The following is a 20,301-nucleotide window of genomic DNA, read 5'->3' as shown; positions in this document are numbered from 1 at the left end:
TCTGATTTGTTTGAACATATTTCTAGTGCCAGTGCTACTTGTGTTACCAGTGTGGCCTGGTTCTCAGCAACATTTAACTGGAGTAGAGAGTTTGATTTGGGTGCTTAGCGGATTGCATAGTGTCGTCTTAATGTGTGCTTCTGCAATAAAGGATTTACGAAATGTATAATCCTGCATTCCCATTGGCTATATGAACTACCAGCAGGTCCATTCATTGGTGGTCTGGGTAACACACTAACAGTTTGAATATTCCTCTCTGCAACTCACTGTCACATGAATACAAACCTCTTGTCCAGCACGAAACATGAGAATCATGGACCTGTGAGGATCTCCAGACCCATCTGAGCTCCTTCATCCCTGCTTGCCCCACTCATACGCCACTTTGGGCAATAGCCACGCCGGCTAATGCAGTGGTTCTCAGACTTGTTCCACTATACCCCCCCTCTTTGGAAGCAGAAATTTAATTCCACCCCCTCCCTCATAAACAGTTTTTTTCTACCATTAATATTAGGAAAATTAGTAACAGAATGAGTCATTTTTTTTTTTATTGTAATAACATCAAGAAGATGTACTGTGTATTACATTTTGCATTTCTTTCAATAATTCCTGTTATGCAAGCAAAGAAGCAAGCTATGGAAACATTTTTTTTTTTTTTTATCAAAGCATCTGCATTTTTAGAATTGCAGTCATTTTGCCGGAAATTTGAACAATTAAGTGCAAAAAAACAGAACAATTATAACCGCATAACTCTGATATTGTAAGAAAGTCGAATCTCTGCATTAGTGGCTACAGGAGCCTGTTTTTCATTTCACATTTTTCAGAACATGGTTTCAGGCTTGACAATGCCACTCTCACGTCATGCTGAGCGGTGAGGTTACATCTGTATCTCGTCTACACTGACACAACAAGAGAATCCCACCTCAAGGGGATGTGGATTTGCTGGAAGGTAGTCCAACGTCCAGAGCCCTTTCTCCGATGAGTAGGTACAGCTGAAGGAGGGAAGCCGTTCCAGTAGCTTGGTCTAATATAATGCTGTAAGGTTAGGTTCTGACCTTGGCATTAATGTACTGGTTCAGTAGCATCTTCAACTCCGTGTTCTGCTGCTGCAGACCCTGTGTTTCCCCAAGAAGCTTCGATCTCTCTTTCAGAACAGAGCTGTGAGCGAAGTGAGAAAAGGGAAGTTCTTCTATCTAGGACAAATGTAATTCTTTACTGATCGAATAAAATTCATAACAATGTGTGGAGGCGCGATCCAACCAGGGTTACGTACTAGTACTTCTCCAGTGCAGCCTCCAGTGCATTCCAGATCTTCAGCCTGGATGCAGGGATGACATCGGCCATGGCTTCCCAGTAGGCTGAATCTTCTGAGTTGTCCTTCTCCCGGAAACTCAGGCTTTTGGACTGCAGACGCATCTCTCTGAACACAGTGAATTTCAGCATCTCACTGAGGTGCAGTAAATTTTAAGATGAAGGTTATTTTAGCACAAAAACACTATGCTGTTTACTAAGGGCAGACTCACTTCTGGTTCCCAGACTCACTTCTTGGTCCCCACAATGTAATACTTGGACAACACACACACACACACGCTATGGGCAACTGATCTCCAACGCTGGAGGCGTGACTCAGGTGTGATACATTGACCTGTGGTAATGACTGGGTTTGCTTTAGCCGCTAAGAGACACCTGGATTTGCAGTGGTCTGAGGTGAACGTCCGTAGGGCCTTCAGGACGTCGTTGCGATGAATAAGTTCTGACATGCTGATCTCTCTGAATTCCAAGCGGGCTCCTTCAAACTCACCGTGAGCCCCCTCTGGAGTTACCTGAGTGATTCCCACGACAAGACAAAAATGCATTTTGAGGAATCCGACAGCTAACTTGCAACAATATTAATTTAATTCCAAATGTATTTATCATAAAAAGTAGCCCACTTTAGGTAATCTATCACTGGAGTAAAAGTGCTTCTATTACAGAGAAAATCACAAAGACCTTTTTACCTCCTTCACATCCCTTTGTTTGTATTTTATGAAGAAATTTGCCAGTTTATACATGTCCTCTTCATTCTCTATTCCCAATACCTTAAAATAAACAGTGAACATTCATTATATTTGAAATTTATGTCAAAATATTTCTTAAACGTTAAATAATTAGTTGTGTGCAGACTTGTTCATACCAAAAATATCGATTCCAGCTTCATGAGAGATTCTTCATCTTTCTCCAAGGGGGAGAGGAGTTTCAGAAATTTACTCTCTATCAAAAAACCCTGAAAGAAAGTAAAAATGAAATTTGACTATTGACATGTTTATGATACGACACAGAAAAAGTAAGACACATGGACCTGAACATTTACGGTCACATTGTAATGGAGATCCATCCTATACTGTTTCTCACTGCAGGTGGAGAGTCCAGTGTTACCCGTATATGTGCAATTGATTGTGTCTGTACTTGTAAATTGCCTTGTATTGTCTTCCATGTTATACGGTGCAGTCAAAAAATATTTGTACGCTGTGAAGAAATAGTGAAAATGGAAATGAAATTGAGGATATTGACTGTGAAATTCTATGACTCTTTACCTAATTCATTGGGTATTTAAGCAGTTTCAGCCGTGCTGGAAAACTGAGGTAACCCTACAAATGCTTGTGTGGAGATTGACCACCAAGGCTCCTCGCAGAAGCCAAGGGCCCCCATGACCTGCCTATTTTGAGCCCCTGCTGTTATATGCCGTGTAAAATGACCTCTGTTATGACTCAGAACTCCTCCCACTGTCACATGTTCATTCAGCTCTATGAATGGCCAGGTGTACAAATATTGAAGGCAATAAATTACATCATTTGAAAACGATTCCAGAATGTTCTGAATAAAGGTTTTTCTTGTTTCTATACAAACACACATAATTGGAACATTTTAGACAGTCTTAAGTCTGTTCTTTAATATCCTCAATTTCACTTCCATTCTGACATTTTTTTCAGTGTACAATTAATTTTTGGCTACACTGTACGTTATAGTGGGGCACACCCACCAAGACAGTCTCCTCGTACGTTTCACATAGTTGGCCAAAAAGGATGTTTCTGGATGACATTACTGAGGTACATCTACTGAGAGCTGGATTCCTACCGTCTCGTCGCAGAGGAGCTCCAGCAGCCTTTTCAAAGTGTCTGCGGAGATTCCCGAGCTCTCAGCAGCCTCCTTTATCTCGACACGCTCCAGGCCTACAAGCTCATGGCTGGAGGATATCGCTTGATCCTGACCTCCCCCTTTCAGAAGATCAGCTACCGCCTGCATTGCCGATTTGCCATTCTGACGCTGCTGGACCTCTGGGTCAGACCGTTTCATGAAGTACAGATCGGGCGGCACCCAGGCCAGACCCAGCTGCTGCTCATGCAGCAGTCGATCGGTCTCCAGGGCCTTCTTAACCAGCTCCTTCACCTCTGCCTCATTCATTTGCCAGATCTCCTCGAACGTCTTAGAATCTGTAGCCACGAAGTGCCTGCGGGAAAGATAAGAAACTTTAACAAACATTCTCAGAAAGGCAAAGCAGAAAATACCAGCTGACATTAAACACTGCTTTGTACTGTTGACAGCTACAATGGATGCATGATATGATCCAGTGTCCCCATAAAGGACACAGGTCTGAGGTCTTAGGCTGTGTTTAACATGCAGGTGTACAGTATGTGCTGTGAGACACTCACCTCGTTTTTTTCTGCATGTGCTTATATTGCTGCATAATGCGTCTATAGTCATCAGTGAGAGACTGGTTCTCTACACAAGACTGCTTCTCCTGCTTGGCACATCTGACCTTGAGGTTGTTCATGACATCCTGAAGTCTTGCGTGAGTTGAACCAATGAAATTATTAATCAGTAGAAAGAAACCCAGGTCCTTCATTCACAATGGTGGGCATCACACATGACTTAATAATTTAATAATTGTCACCATTTTTGGTGCCTTATCCAAGAGACAATAACTAATGGCTGAATGAGCAGATTGATTGGCCAAACAAAGGCTAAACTCTATTACTCTCATCCACAATGTCATGATTTTAGAAATACATAAATTGTGAAACCAAGCTACTTGTTGTACATAATTTACAAAAGTAAATATCATCAGAGTTCATAACTGATAACATGTTCTGTGATGTAGACACAACTGAATGCTATGTCATGCCTTAGCAAGATACATTTCCTTGCATATGTATCTGAATCAGACAGCATTGTCTTGAAAACTGCATTTAGACCTAATTATGTACAGAGAGCCAAGCAAAAAGCCCCAGTTGGATAAATCTTGAAGCCTATAAGTAGGACACCATTATCCAGGATAGGTGTGTAAGAAATGACATAGAAATAAAGTGAGATAATGGAAATGGTTCTTCAAATCTCTCCTACGTGTGTAAAAGACTAAAAGAGTTTAAAATCATTAAAACAATATTTTCAAGATAATACACTTGAATGATTAAATGGTTTAATAATGTAGATATTCATTTGGCTAACATGTAAACATTAATTTATATTTGACATTTGTTATTAATTCAATCAACACACAAAAATAGGTAAATTGAGAGTTCAGCTAAATACTTTACATGCTGTAAAAAGAGTAAAAATAAAAAGATCTTGTCAGAGGAATTTTCATGCAGTGTGCCTCTGGTAGGCATTCAATGACCTGCCTGTCTTTCTTTAACTTTTAACAGTAAATATTAAAAAACACACTTGATTCCTGGGGGAAAAAACAGGTTTTTGGTTAAGTATGTACCTGGTGATTTTACGCTTTTGTTTCGATTTGGTGACGGCGTTTTCCTCGTCCCGCTTTTTCAGCACATGGAGGTTGTACTCTAGCTTCTCCTGGTTCAGCTGGCATGTCGCCTTCATCTGCTGTATCTGCTGCTCCAGCATCTTTGGAAAGGTGACACATTCACGGTTTGTACTGCATAGACAGTGGACTTCACATATTTTATAAAGTAGTTTGCAGGAGAGAAAAATTAAAAGATGACTTAATCATTCCGCCATGTTAGTAATAGGGGAAAGCAATGCAAATACCACATTATGAACAACAAATGGTGTGAGTTAAGATGAAGTAAAAGATAGAAATGGCTGCAGAAAGACAGAAGCAGAGTGATTCCGGAATGCTGGAAGATTCTGAATGCATTGCATGAATGGACAGTGAACTCTGGAGCAGTTCACCTCTAAGAACATCATTACTACTTATCTGTTTATCTGTTTGTCTATTTATTGTTATAGAACACCTGACATGTTTTCACTGTCTATACAGTATATAATATACAAGTCTGTGTTCATATTGCGTTTCCCAGAAGTGTGAATAGGCTGCAGGTATAAACTCCTCTAGTGAACACACACACACACACACACACACACACACACACACACACACACACACACACACACACATACTGTACATACACACACACACTCACATAGACAAACACACACATATCAATGGCTGTTTAGCATCTTTAAACACAGAAAGATCTAAGGCAAAACTGTGCCTAGGAACCAACAATCCATCTGAAGCTTCCATACTTCACCTGCACTTTGCTGTCCAGGTTGATCTGTGTCACGTTACACTTCTCTGCATTCTCCATTCTTAACTGTTGTATCTGCATCTCATATCCCTCTGCCGTCTTCCTTCTCTGCAGCAGATATTCCAGCTAGGAGGTAGACAGTCCATGAAAAATGCCTCACTTTACAATGCAGTCCATGGATCCTCACTCCAGCACCTGCACTCCAATCCTAAAGGTGAACTGGAAAATTCTTAACTATAGACATAAGTCTTCCACTAAATTCTGTTACTATCAAGAGTGCAATTTACTCTCAGAACATGCGGTAAGTAACTCTTACCTCTTTGTGGCGGTGATCCTTCATCGCCTCTTCCCACTTCTGACGGTTGCTCTTCAGAAGCTCCTTCCGTTCTTGCTCAAAGGCGTTCTACATGTTCATTTATGTAGGAAGATCATTAGTGAAGCAACTGACTGCTTTCAAAGCTGCGTTAGTGTATTGCGTGTGACACGGTGGCCGTCCAGAAATGTGGATCAATGAGGGACTATCAGCACCCAATATTGACCAATGTCTCTCACCATAATCGAATAATTGAGCAGCCCTATCTGAAGTAACAGCTGCCTCCAGGGCTGTTTTCCTGCTGTTTAGTGAGCCCCTTTACCCACTTCACATGCCCATTTCAGGACCCAATACTGAATGATATAATTCAGATGAAGCCCCTTAAGAGTCCTCCTGCAGTTTCATAGCTTTGTAGGTACAAGCCCAGTTTTTTAAGCATGACCAGTTTATTAACCAAAATACATGGTTAATACAAAGACGTGTGGTTTAAATAACAAGTGCACAACATATGCTTCAAGTAATACCTCAATCTGACCCAGCTCTTCGTGGTAGGATCCCATCAGATTCCTGATCTGCTCCTCCATTCTCTCAGTCAAAAGATCAACATCTTTTGCCTGTTTCTTTAAGTTCTTCACGTATTGTTCATCACTTGCCTTTAGCTCCTAATGTAACAGAATAATTAATTGCTTTTGTCAAATACTCCTGTTTAAATTTTAAGAGGTTACCAATACGTTGCAATAAATGGAATGATCTGAACAATTTGGAATGATCTGAATGATAACTCAGTAGCAGATAATGTTCTCTGTTGACTGGCAACATTGTTGACTGGCAACATTGTGAAGAGACGCACAGACATTGGAGAGCAGAACTCCAGCACTCTCACCTGCTGCAGCTCATATATGAGTTTGTTCTTGTCTTCCAGGAGAAGTGTACATAGTGCCTGCTGGCTCTTTAATGATTCCCACAGGTCCTGAGGAACCACCGTCTGCCTGACCATGCCCCACTTCTCGGTGATCTCTTCAAACTTCTCTAGACAAATTTTAGCCTCGTTCTCTAGCTTCTGGATTCTTCACAATACATGTGGAGATATCAACACAGGTATGGAAATCAGATCATTACAGACTTGCATTAAAATATATTTTTTCATTTATTTTACCCCAAACCACTTCATGCTGTGAGTCTGAAGCCATTCCCACACAGTCAGCCATACAGACACACCCATACAGGCGAGCACCTGTGCAGAGAGGCCTCTTCTAGCTCTGCTCTTCTCTGGGATTCTTTGAAGTCCCCAGCAACTTGAATGTTAGTGATGAGCTCTGTCCCGTCATTCTGCAGTTTAAGCAATTTCTAGAACACAAAACACATATACATGATTTATACAGAATATGCTGCTTATCATATAACACAAACACGCATTTAAAATGGTTTAAATGTTCCTTGTGCTCGACGTCGAATATGAATGTGCATCATCACCCTTTCACTCTGCTCCACTTGCTTCTGACTTCTCCTGACATCTTTATTCTCCTTCATTTCCTGCTTCTGCTTAGAATAATCTCCGAACACTTGGCTGAAAAACAGGTATTAGCTAAAAGATGGTAGTCTCAAAAAATTTGTCTAATTTAGCTGAGAAATTAACCAAAACCAAAACACATTCATGTTAGTGACCTTTCAGTATTTATGACACCAAGATAAATTATAGACAATAAAATATCTGGAAAAAAAAACATAATAAGGATTTGACTGACAAACTACCCTAGCTTTGGAAGTAGCTAATTTAAAGCTTATAATGGGATAATATAAGATTTCCTGTGTGAGTGTGAGAGTCTGAAAGCTTGAGTGTCACGCTATAGTGAACTGCACCCACATCATGTGCTTATTAGATACGTCAATTATTAGCAAAAGAAACAGCAATGTCATAATTTTATGCTTCTCTATTCCGGATTACGAAATGCTTCGGACATGTCTCGTCTTCACATCCAACAGCATAGTTAACAAACAACTTATGCGTGGCTCTGTACCTCTTATTTGCGTGATTGGAAACTCCTGCTTCCTCCGGCACAGCTTCTTGTATTCCGATGGAGCGGCTCATTTTCCAGGGTTTCAAAACCCTTCAGATTGTAAATTTATCGTAAATTTGTCCGTTTCACAGTACACCTTGGTCAGCTAGTCAAAGCCGCTTAGCGTGCAAGTTTGCGTTGCTATGAAACGGAGCGGAGCGTCACACACCGTCGTTTTTGGGACACTTTTAGGACAGCAGGGGGCAGAAGTGCGCTGCTCTGCACGCCGGATGCGCTTCATTGTGTTAAGGAGAATATGAATCAGGTGCTTTTTTGTTGAAGCATCTATACACAATGCAGTGAAATGGTCTCCGGTTGCCAATCGCACTCATATAAACAATAGATACATACAGGTGGGAGAAGACGATCACATACATACTCATTACATCTCATTTTCGTGGGCTAGATCAGTTTCTCAGTTTACAAGCATCTTTTATAATATATAAATATTTATATTTATTTACATTTTCTTTTATTATTTTCTAAAACAAAAATAGCAGGTTATTTGCATGCACAAGCGTGAGCGGGAATGGAACATTACAGTTTTGTTACTAGCCAACTGGGCTAGTTCCGTTTAAAAAAATAGTCCAACATACAATCTTTTCACTAAACACTAGGGCGTGTTCAGTTTTTCGTACTTGCCTCGGGTGAGTGGGCGAGCTTAATTTCCAGATTTGCAAGTGAGTATCAGGTTTCATTAAAACGCTTATCATATCCAGGAAATGTAGCACACTGTCAATATATGGGATCATTACAGGTTATATTAGTCTAATAGCAGTGTTCCTCCTCATATTGACTACCGAATTTCAAATGAAAAGGAACAGAACAACACAATGATTATGAATTAAATTCATGAGTTGAATTACACGAAAGAGCAGACCACGGATTTGGATTGTTATACTCTGTAGTTTAATTCAAACATAGCAAAAGCACAATAAATATAATCTTGGCAATACCACAGATTATAGAACAATTTTGGCTTCACGAATACTTCACAAGTGCATTTTACTTTGAAGACAAGACACGGCAACACGCGGCGTTGAGAATACAAAACGTGGAAAGCTTCATGCATATGACGTCATTCGTCAAAGCTGAGAGACAGCAGGTGTCTACATTAACCTGAAGACAATGTAGTAGGAATGTCTTGCACAGTAAAGTTTCATGAAAATCAAATACACGGCACTTTGATACTTGATATTAAAGTATAATGAATATGAAAAGCATTATCTGATGAGGTTCTGATGTGCAATGACCTTGTACTGTCAACTGGGGAAAAAAAGCAATATTGTTGGTTGTTTTTGGAACAAACCTTTGGCAGAATATTCCAGTTGCTCGCAGAACAATCTTTTTTGAACAAGGACTGCCATATGCCTTTTTATCTAGCCGATAATATCTCTGGGTTAAATAGTGCATAAGATAGTTCTGTATACTAACAAAATGCAAGAGGAAAGCCATTCTCTGCTCCTACTGGAAAAGTCATGAGCCTTTTCTATGGTAGCATTTTTGGAAGACTAAGTAACCGCAGGCTGGTTCTACAGGAACTGCAGTGAATTTAACCAGAACCAGAACGCTGCCAAATCAGAAACAGGACCATTGCTGGTTTTTATAAAATCCAGACATTTTACATGAATAATTGTGTGTGTGTGTGTGTGTGTGTGCATGCATGTGTGCAATCCATGTACACACAAGGACGACAATAACAATGGTCTTACTGCAAAACAAACAGCATGTGTGGGTATAATAGTATACACCTATCAACTATTGAAACAGAAAGAGGAAGAAGCAACCCTGCTTAAACCAACGACTGGAAGAGAAAAACCCCCAAAATTACACAGGATATGACATTCTGTTACCTGTACAACTAATCATAGAGTTAGGATACCATGTAGAATATTTATAGGCAATGAGTTTGACAAGCACAATACAAAACCAACTTAAAAAAATACAAAATGTTGTAGCATGTTATTTTTCCAGAGACTCATATTCACCTCTGTAATTAAAGAATGTGCTTTAATTATAATGTAAAAATCGCACTGCCAGCTCTGCAAAAAATGGTGAAAGTTCTGAAACTGAGAAAATGATTTAATTCACCAAATAAACATTTACATGTAAAAAATAAATATAAAATAACCACTACATTAACTAAAACATATTCAGTTTGGTCAAATAAGGCTTTAAGCCTGTTTTATCGTTTGAAAATTCGTCTGATATTGCCAACATGAAATGAAAAGTACGCGACACTTTCCAGTAAACAATTTGTCCTCTTTGTGATGAAGTGGGGCTTGGATTCGGTCTGTACATTGTACATTGTGTCATTCATTATGTAGTGGTCTACGTTTGGTTCTGATGCGCCAGCATTAAGCTGCGAGCTAAAAGCAACTGCACAAGGAGGCCGACTGTTCAGACAGGTGCAGTGGTCTGCAGTGTTATATGCTGCTGACACACCGACATTCAAAACCATGTAAACGAAAGTAGATCAATGCTACAGGAAAGTCCAAATCTCCAAGTCCTGGATGTCAAAGTCCTGCTGGGCAGACAGTGGTTGATTCCTAAAAGTGGAGCAGGGCCTGCTTGAGCCGTGGTGCAGGTCAGCATCCAGCCACAGGCCAAAGTGTCCCCTGGACACCCAAAGGAGAACGTCGGTCAATGACAGTGACACCTACGGCACACGGCACACGTATCACACGCACGTACGAAGAGAACTTACTTGCCGCCGCCTATTTGGAGAGAATCCGTGTTCCCTTTCACAAAGTACGAGTTTTCTCCACTCCACCGAAAAACCTGGAAGGAAAGAGACACTGTGCATGTAGCACGTCAGGCTGCAGTGCAAAACAGGATTGTGAATATGGGCTGATGTAAGTGCTGTGAAGTGGCTGGTTTGTATATATACCCTAATATCAGGACAGAAGCTGTAGAGGAATGTTTCTCCAGTCCCATAGCAGTGCTCGCTCACTCTAAAAGGATGTGAAGAGAAGGTGCCAAAGACCTGGAAGACAAACACACCTGTGACATACAATCTCAAACACATGAGACACTGGTGGTCATACTTAGTACATGTGTGTACCTGGTTGTGCATGTCTTTGATCACCAGCAGTACGGGACTGTCTAGGTCAGTCATATTTCTGTATAGCGTCTTCAGACTTGTTCCGTGTACGGCCGTGCTGTAGGCAAGTCGCCATGGATACCCCTGGATGCGAGCTGGGAGGTAATTGGTCAGCTATGGAAACAGGGTAAAATGCTGAAGTACACTGAGGCAGCAGGTAGCCGACGGCCGACACCATGCATTTGCAACACAAACATTTTTGGTTCGGGACCCTAGCCATCATACTTCATATACTCAAAAAAACACAATATTCAACTATAATCCGTGTTGTCGTAAGTATTTCATAAGTAATATCGCTACATAAGTAATATCGCTACCTGGAAAACCAGAGTTAGCATATAGATGGACAGACCTTGTGTATGTGTATGTGCTCCAAGAGGAGGCTATTGTCAGTTAGTGTAGGTAACAAATACAGCAGGTCATCGTCGTCGAAGCTGCCCACACTTTGCCGACGTCTGGCCTCATTCACAGTGATTATCTGTAAGAAAAAACTAAAATTCATTTGTCACATCAACACTTAACCGGGGTTTGTGGAACCAATAGGTATGACGGCAAAGAATGATTCAAGAGCAGATAAAAGGAATTGCGAAGATGCACAGCAGTTTAAAATATGAATCATACCTCCCAGCTCTTGGGGGCTGGACTGCTGAAGAAGTTGTCAATCATATCAAGCTCATCCTTTTCCACCACAATGAATCCTTGCTCTCTAGCATCTTTCCCATATACATCCGGTGACCAGTGTACAAAAAACGCATAGAGGTTGTCCACCCTACAAGAGAAAGCCTGAATGGTCAATAGAAGAAAATTCAAACATAGGACAGGACTGAGGTGGAAAGTTCAGCTCCAGAAAGTGAAAATCCAGACCAGGATTTTGTTCCAACCAAGCAGGTGACCATAAAGAGTCACAGTCATAGAGGACGCAACTACTTGGTTGAAACAAAATCTTGGTCTGGACTTTTACTTTCTGGAGCTGAACCTTCCACCTCTGTGAGAAGAAACAAAGAGTAGCAGAGTCCGACGCATAAGGAAGAAGAAGAGGTGTGGAGTGGTGAGGGACTGCAGGTCTGCCGATTTAAGCCCAAGTAGATTCATGTTTGCAAAATGTGCAGTTCAAAGTGAGTTAGGCTGGTCATGTCGTCAATTTTTATGCACACTCTCTAAATAAGATACATAAAAGATAAATAAAAGAAACATCAAGCACTTGAGAGAAGAATATTTACATCAGCTCTCTCACCTTTCCTGGGGAACGGCAAACCAGTACTCTGGGTGATGACCCTGCACTCTGTAATGATGGGCTGGGCTTGACGTCTGACCAAGAGCAAAGGACTTTCTCATGGGTTTGCCCACTCTGAAGCAGAGGAACATGGGTGGGTTCTTGCTTTTTTCTTCTTTTGACAGTAACATATCTGCAGAAATGAATATAGCGTTAATTGCAGTATGCAGTCTCACCCGAGCTCCAGAAATCAGAGCATCTGACAGACACTGAAGAATAAAACAGCCACATATCAGATCACAGTACCTACATTTCACCCTTAAGCTTACATTTACAAATCTGTTTAATGCAAGAAAAACACCAGAGAAAAGCTTCTCGCTTGAAACAGAATGGCTTCGAGATTACATCAATTCATATTCAACGTAATTCATAAATAATGCTAGCATATAAATTCAAGATCTATCGCTTAAGCTATAGTACAAAACCTATGCTTCTTTAAAATTGTACGAGCAGAAGAAAACCCTACTTTCAATGCTGAGCCTGAATCTGAAATATCAATCGTCCGATTACTATTTCTGACCAGGTTTGCAAGGGTGTCTTTAGCCTACCCCAGGGTGCACAGGGTACAAGGAAGAGGTAAACAAGGCAATGCGCTCACACACACAAGCGTACAGTGCGGACAATTTAGAGGCTGCAGTCAGCATAGCTCTATGTCTTGGGCGGTATCTGATTTTTCATACCTGGCATGCGGTATTTTGACAATATTCTGAAAGTTTAGTATGGAGAACCACCCCCACCTTAGCTCCGTTAATTTTGCCACCAACTTTTCAAAATTCCACAGTATGCCCAAAAGATATTGGTATATTATGTTACCGCAATACTGCACAAGCCTAGATGGGATTTGAACCCCAGCCCAAAGAGTGTCAAGCTGCCTGATAATGAGAATAGAACTTGACAAGGCAGAGAGCTCAGATCCAAGTCACACATTCTTAGACTCAGCAAACACAGCCTAAAACATTTTATCATAATAAAATGTACAAATACAGTATGCATATTTAGGATCTGATGTATTATTCCAATGGGTGCAGGATGGTCCGAGCTGACCAACAAGGGGATTCCCTAGAAGGAGATATTCTGTAGTGGTAATCTGGTCTGACCTGTCTGACACGCTGCACTGCAATCCTCACCCAGAGCAGCCCCTTGAAGATGGATGGGTGGACAGAATTAGGTGTGTTTTTTTAATTCTTACTTTCAATTGGCAGCTGCATATGCTCCAGCAGCCAGTTCTGCATCTCCATCTCACTGGTGCGTTTTTGCAGGTTTTCTTGCGATGTCCGCCTTATACTCGGCTCCTTGCTGTCTGGGCCATTTACAGTCGCTTTTAGTCCATTTGCTGCTTCCTTATTTGAGTCGTGGTGACCATGCTTTTCAGAAGCACCCGCGTTACATTTCTGCTCCCTCTCCAACTTCTCAGTCTCTTTCAAGTTCAAGTCGAGTGTGGTTACAGCAGTGATTGCCATCTCACTGGCTCCACTGCCATTTTGCAGTTCATGTCCAGTCTTCTGTTTTAGAGAATCTGCATGTGCAGGAATACAGCTGTGAGCAGTAGCTTCCTTGTCCTCCAGCTCCTCCTGCTGCATTTGAGTCTCTGAAGGAGCTGAACTGCATGCTTCTAAGAGGGGCTGGCCAGATGAATCATGTTTAGGAGGACCTAGCTCCTCTAGGCCTTCAGTATCACCTTGCCACTCATCAGTGTTCCCCGTGGACGGTAGCTCCAGCTCCGTAAAACCTTCATCTGAAGGCGTTTTCTCAGCTGTTTCCGACTCTGTGCTGTAGGGGATGACAGTCTCGATGGCGTCCAGTACAATCGGCCTCTTATCCTGACCCAAGGCTTCGAAGCGGCTGAATGGGTTGAGGTCTCGTTCAGAAGGTAGGTCTTCCCACTCTCCTGGCCTGTACAGAGGACACAGATCCTGTGGTAGGTCACTATAGGGAGAAGGTTTCCATGGGGGAGGGATGGATAGGAAATAAAAAAATGAAACAGAAAAATAAAAATAAAAAACATGGAAAAACTCAAAAAACAAACAACAAACAAACTTAAACTGCTTAAATGAATAATCAAACCAAATATAAATGGTAAATAATAATATAAATAATGATGCTGAATAAATGTTTCACAAATAAGCAAATGAATGTATTGTTTCAAAAAATGTAAGCATTTGCGTTCCACGGGTTTTGGGTTTTGACTGTCCAATGTATGGGTGTGTATCTCAGATCACCCAGGGGCTCGGACAGGCAGACAGACAGGAAGAGAGAACACGAGACAGAAGAGGCTGAAGAAAAGACAGAAGAAAGGAGAAGATGCTGGTATCTGGTTCTTACGATGGCAGGGCGTCCTTCAGCTTCATGTGGGAGATGTCGTTGTAGAGTGCAATGGAAACCACCTCCTCCATGGGGCAGATAAGTCCATACTCCTCACATCCATTCTCAATTACTAGGGGGTCTGACTTGTGTGGGTCAAACATGATGTTGTTGGGTGTCACAATCAACACCCCCCCAACCACACCCTGGAACCAGCACAGCACCGTTAAAACTCACAGAATAACAACTGATAGCTGGACAGAAAGCAAAATACCAACCCAACCCTACTGATGCAGGGAAAAATCCTGGATACTATTCGTAAACAACACACACTGCAAACTTAGATTAAACGAATCAGATTACTTGCTTATAAAATTACATACGTTTTACATGGTGAGAGGTTTAACTTAGCTTTTTAATGGTGGGATAGTGAAAAGCGTCTTTCTGGTAAAATACACGAATACTCACCATCCCGTCTGTGAAGTACCTGCAGCTCATTTTCAGGAATTTGACGACTGGTGGTTCCTCGTCCTCAGATGCTGGAGACTGAACTTTCTGAATCGGTTCTGTGTCCTTCTGGGCCAGAATAAAGAACATTAAAACACTGATGAAATAAATACACAGCGCAGGAAGTCATTACTACTCAAAAGCTTAGTAGGAATATGCATATAATTCAACAGATAAATGTCAACATTTTTGTAAAGATACACTGACATCAGTATTGCACAACGCTGGGTGATGGTTCAGTGTACACACAGGAAAATACATGGATTTATTCACAATCATGTGAATAAGTAGACATGGTGAAAAAATTACTTTTTTCATATTCAGATAAACACATATTTAATCTGTATTTGAGGCGTGATTCTCAGACATACTGTTTGACAATGAAAGACCACTGTGCCTAATTTGGTGCATCTGATTCTATTGTTTAGGTTTAATGTAGTGATAAATGTTGGGGTGTATTAACTTTGATATTAAATTAGAATTTTTTTGTTTAGGTTAACTGTATAACTTGTTACTAAATGTAAATACGAAGTGTAACATTTCTATTTTATCATAAATCTTTATCGGTACTGTTAAAACGGAGATCCAATATTTGATTCCCCAAATATTTCGAAAAACAGAAAACTTCCAAGAGGTATTTAATTTTTCACATGCCTGTATAATCCATATAACATATGTGATTATTTACTTACCGACAATTTGTCAGATTGGTCATTTGAAAAAGGAATAGAGGGCATGGGCTTTGAAGAGAGAGCTTCTGATTGGCCCATATCTGGGACAAACAACGTCTGTGGGAGAAACAAAGTTATACATTAACCAGCCAAACTGCTGGGACTAAGAGTAACATATGTGAAGCAGACGATAAATTCACCTGCCCAGGAACGACACTGTGAGAAAACAGGCGGTTGAGCTGCACCAGTTTATTTGGCATGATGTTAAACTTGAGAGCTATGCTGTTTAGTGTGTCTTGGGGCACCACCTGCAGGAAGGGATTACGCAGAGGGCAGTTTCAAATTTCAAGCTTTTATTTGTCACATATACTCAGTACAATGTGCGGTGAAATGCATAGATGTTTGGCTCCAGAATGTGAAACAGGGGACAAAAGTATAAAGAGACAAGAGACGGGACATTAAACAATAAACATAAAATGATAAATAATGATCACGCAGTCAAAAATACAGGCAGCTCCAGACTGTCCAAAGAAATCTGCTTCACAAATCCTAATGCAAGTAAAAATTTATTCACATATAATTTGACGTATCGGATTTACTTCCAGTACCACTGAGGGCACCTTAGAGCAAAAAACCACGTAAGGCAAGAATATCCTAGCAAGAAATGCTAAAGAACACATAGTAAATAAATGAAAATATTAACTGTAAATTTACTTAGCAGCGAATGTCGCTTGTGTTAGCACTACCATGAACTTCATATATACAGGTTACCCAGGTTTACGCAAGTCGTGGGCTGCCTTTTTACTAATATGTATCATACTTTTCTGAGTGTGTGTACTCACTGTGTACTCCATGGTACCAGGTGGCCCCCTCTTGTGTGTGTGTGTACTCACTGTGTACTCCAGGGTACCAGGTGGCCCCCTCTTGTGTGTGTGTGTACTCACTGTGTACTCCAGGGTACCAGGTGGCCCCCTCTTGTGTGTGTGTGTGTGTGTGCTCACTGTGTACTCCAGGGTACCAGGTGGCCCCCTCTTGTGAGTGTGTGTACTCACTGTGTACTCCATGGTACCAGGTGGCCCCCTCTTGTGTGTGTGTGTGTGTACTCACTGTGTACTCCAGGGTACCAGGTGGCCCCCTCTTGTGAGTGTGTGTACTCACTGTGTACTCCATGGTACCAGGTGGCCCCCTCTTGTGTGTGTGTGTGTACTCACTGTGTACTCCATGGTACCAGGGGGTCCCCTCTTTTCTTTCTTCACTCCATCCTTTTTATCGTGGTTGTCTTCTAAGTAAAAACCATGAGACAAGTATCAGTGAACAGCACAACTTACCCCCCGACAAACTGCTCTTCTATGCAAACACAAATATTCAGTTAGCAGTGCTAGCACCTACAGGTGTTGGAACACTAACCACTCAGACACAATCAGCTAACATAATTTTATATGTCATTGCTGCCATTTAAAGACTAAAGATTAAAAACAGGTTGTATGCAGACAGTAGGCATTATCATGTTTTTTTTTTCTGTACAGAATCACTCACCATTGTAACAGTTGTTCTTGCTAATGTTTACTCAGCTGAATCTGGGTAATCCTGCTATCAGTAAAATGTGCTGACTGATGCATAGGAGGAGGAAATTTGATACATTGTTTCAACATTGTAATGTTAAATGACACTGGAAAAAGGCAGAGGGTTAGACTACTGGGTGCCGTGGTAATGTTGTTCAGTATCTCTCCTGACACTGTTGATTAGCCTTATCTACTTGGAGGAGCAACCCAACCGCACTGTCCAGGATATAATACATCTTAAGCTGAAATCACTTAAGCATCAACTGCCCTAAGCATATTGCATAAGCAAAGAGGTAATAATTAATGACCAACTGTAACATTCATATCACTTACCCCTGTGTATAGATGGTATCTAATCATATAACACAGTTGTGTGTTCAGGCCAACTATGGCCCTGTAGTCAGAAGAGGTTACATATTAATATTGCCCAAACCACAGATGTTATGTTTTTAAGGGCAAAGCTAATGTTGGGGGTGGTGTTTATTACAAGAGATAAACCATACTGATGCTGTACTGGATACAGAGTAACTATTGCAAAATTTATACTCTTATTGTCTAAAGCAAACTATTCCTCTGTAATTCTTCTAAGAATTGTTATAGGGGATATTGATTTCCTAATAACATGAAACATGTTCAATTTCTTTTTAATTATGTTTGAAAATGTATCAGCGTGGGAGTCATTTATTTACCATTTAGTGTCTTTCACTGTCCTGTTATGCTGTGTTGCCCCTGGTAACAAAGGTGCCTTACTGTGAATGCTGGTGAGCAGTCCTTTAACAAGCTGAATCATCACAACTGACCCACTGACTCGCACGGACACAAGAGGAAATTCCCGTGCAGCTGTAATCAGCACATGAACTAAAGAAACAATTCCAAGTTCATGAATGTTTTTCCAAAGACTCCAGTTTAACCCATTCAGATGTCAGATCTCCCAACAGCCCCCCCTCCCCCCCCCCCACGAAAGTGTTCATTCCAGCCCTACCTTAATCAGGCTCATATGGTCCTTAATAGGCTTATAATGAATGTGGCACATTGAAAGCAGCATGGCTTGGAATGAAAACATGCTGGTGCGCAGGGGGTGGGGGCACCAGAAACAGGACTGAGGACTACTGGCACAGAATTACCTGCCACCCACACGTCCTGTTTACTCAGGTCCGCTATAGAAAAAGCTAGTGGCCTAACCTTGTTTTTCTCCCCTGTACACGGGCAGCTATCGAGGGACATAAGTAATGCATTCCACAAACCCTCATGTCAGATTTTACATAAGTCATAATTTCTCTCCCACAGTATTCAGGCCACCTTATAGGCAAAAATATACTAGTAATACGTACTAAAAAAAAACACGTATTAAGTAACTGAAAAGACAGAATGTGCATTTGCTTACAGGCGTACATCGCCTTCCTGCATGTTTTCTTGCACGTCCCTTTTATGCAAGCAGAGAGCTGACTGTATATAGAAAAATCTTTACTGAGTCAGAAACGCCCTAAATTACCATTGCATAAGCTAAGACTTTTACTACAGAGAAGTGTTAAGAGTTCAAGAGTAGCTGCATACACCGAGAAGCACATAGCATGAGGTAAATCCCACATGCAGTACAGAAGAGAAGGTCACAGAAAAAGGGAGCACCTTTCACTCCATGCTTTTCCTGCAGGCATGTTTTTTTATCCTCTGCACAGGCTGTCATGGAAGCAGATGATTTGTCCGTTTCTGCAGGGGAATGTTTTCTGTGTCCGGCCAGGGCTGATACTCTCAGAGACCTAGAATGGTTTTGCTGGGCTTGGTTCTGTTTGGCCACGGACGGTTCCGATTGGTTCAACTTAATATGCTTTCTTCTCTTCAACCTCAGAAAAAAAAAAAACATTGAATATATATCAGCGATGTTAAAGATGACACAACATTACAGGTACGAAGGAGGAAAGGATGCATGCCGCGGGTTAATCACATTTGCCAGGCTTCCTTAAGACTTCCTCTGTCTGCAACTGTACGAAAACAGCACTGGGGATGAGAGCGTTTGTCACATGGCCCCCTGACCCTTGCCTTGCCTTCCGTACTGCAATGGCTTTTTGTAATATATGCTGGCCTGTTGTTGCCCTTATTTGTAGCATGTGAACATTCTTCCCTGTTGCATGGGAACCCTGATTTCCTCCTACAGTCCAAAAGCATGATAACAAATATGTAAACTGGTATGTTATAGGCAAATTGGCACCTCCAAACTGCAAATAATATGCAACCGTGTGTGTTATGTCAGCACAGTATGAGCATAATCTGCAATCTGTGGTAACATCATTCAATATTGCGGTGACGATAAGACTTGTGACAAATAAACAAATACTCATGTGTGCATATTAGCTATACGGCTCTTGTGTGACTTTGCTTTAATATGCACACGGCTAACACAGAAGAGAAGATGTCGCATGACTGCTGCATGCGACAGTCAAACATTCGCACGCCGAGTATGAATGCATGGTGCATGTAAACAAAATGATCTTTCTCATTTGCGACGTGTCTTTCACGCATGTTCATATCGCGGTGATGATGAAAGTATTATTCATAGGTCAGCACTGTTGCCTGATCTGCAGTGGTCTGGTAGTTATGCTGTATCCCCCTGAAACTCTTCTAGTAGAAAGTGAATCCTGTGGTCAGTATTTTGATACTAGGAAACCTCCTAACAAATTCCAGTGATGAAATCTGTTATTGGCCACAATGGTTTGGATCCTGTAATATACTTTGTGCTTTTTTGCAACACAGGTCAATATATATCTGGCCAATAGACAGCAGGGTGGTGCTGTGGTTAGCGCTGTCGTCTCACACCTCTAGGACCTGTGCTTAGGTCTCTGCCAGGGTTCTGTGTATATGGAGTTTGCATGTTCTTCCAGGTATTCCAGTTCCCCCCATACAGTCCAAGAACATTCTGAGGCTAATTGCAGTCATTAAATTGTCCACAGGTGTGCCTGGGTGAGTGAATGGTGTGTCAGCGCACGCTGCA

General features: G+C 41.3%; 2 protein-coding genes across 9 annotated transcripts in view; both read right to left on the bottom strand.

The window, feature by feature from the left end:
- Positions 1 to 520: 520 nt before the first annotated feature.
- Positions 521 to 8,063, bottom strand: drc1 (dynein regulatory complex subunit 1 homolog (Chlamydomonas)). Its single transcript, XM_048986158.1, has 15 exons — positions 7,860 to 8,063; positions 7,315 to 7,408; positions 7,076 to 7,188; positions 6,725 to 6,908; positions 6,366 to 6,503; positions 5,845 to 5,931; positions 5,532 to 5,654; positions 4,742 to 4,881; positions 3,687 to 3,821; positions 3,112 to 3,484; positions 2,171 to 2,260; positions 1,995 to 2,075; positions 1,684 to 1,820; positions 1,271 to 1,417; positions 521 to 1,155 (listed from the first exon to the last, which is right to left on the bottom strand). Exons 1-15 carry the CDS (start codon positions 7,928 to 7,930, stop codon positions 1,041 to 1,043), a joined length of 2,028 nt encoding a protein of 675 aa, XP_048842115.1. The 5' UTR covers positions 7,931 to 8,063; the 3' UTR covers positions 521 to 1,040.
- Positions 8,064 to 8,784: 721 nt separating this feature from the next.
- LOC125714704 (nuclear receptor coactivator 7) overlaps positions 8,785 to 20,301 on the bottom strand; it is a 22,666-nt gene continuing 11,149 nt past the window's right edge. The window contains exons 3-17 of one of the 8 annotated variants that reach the window (XM_048985579.1): positions 18,942 to 19,156; positions 16,965 to 17,035; positions 15,954 to 16,061; positions 15,775 to 15,870; positions 15,044 to 15,151; positions 14,597 to 14,781; positions 13,953 to 14,200; positions 13,464 to 13,790; positions 12,236 to 12,407; positions 11,623 to 11,770; positions 11,354 to 11,479; positions 10,963 to 11,115; positions 10,789 to 10,884; positions 10,606 to 10,679; positions 8,785 to 10,516 (exon numbers count right to left, since the gene is read on the bottom strand). In XM_048985579.1, coding sequence (XP_048841536.1) covers positions 10,381 to 10,516; positions 10,606 to 10,679; positions 10,789 to 10,884; positions 10,963 to 11,115; positions 11,354 to 11,479; positions 11,623 to 11,770; positions 12,236 to 12,407; positions 13,464 to 13,790; positions 13,953 to 14,200; positions 14,597 to 14,781; positions 15,044 to 15,151; positions 15,775 to 15,870; positions 15,954 to 16,061; positions 16,965 to 17,035; positions 18,942 to 19,156 — 2,263 coding nt within the window. In that variant the 3' untranslated portion in view covers positions 8,785 to 10,380. Of the gene's footprint in view, positions 10,517 to 10,605; positions 10,680 to 10,788; positions 10,885 to 10,962; positions 11,116 to 11,353; positions 11,480 to 11,622; positions 11,771 to 12,235; positions 12,408 to 13,463; positions 14,201 to 14,596; positions 14,782 to 15,043; positions 15,152 to 15,774; positions 15,871 to 15,953; positions 16,062 to 16,595; positions 16,611 to 16,805; positions 16,821 to 16,911; positions 16,927 to 16,964; positions 17,036 to 18,941; positions 19,157 to 20,301 lie in introns of those variants that run through there. The other 7 variants (XM_048985575.1, XM_048985578.1, XM_048985576.1 and 4 more) reach the window with 7 other exon arrangements.

Source organism: Brienomyrus brachyistius, chromosome 19 (assembly GCF_023856365.1).
Source record: "Brienomyrus brachyistius isolate T26 chromosome 19, BBRACH_0.4, whole genome shotgun sequence".
Taxonomy (NCBI): domain Eukaryota; kingdom Metazoa; phylum Chordata; class Actinopteri; order Osteoglossiformes; family Mormyridae; genus Brienomyrus; species Brienomyrus brachyistius.
Note: the sequence above shows the minus strand (reverse complement) of the source record. Positions and strands in the feature narration are given on the sequence as shown.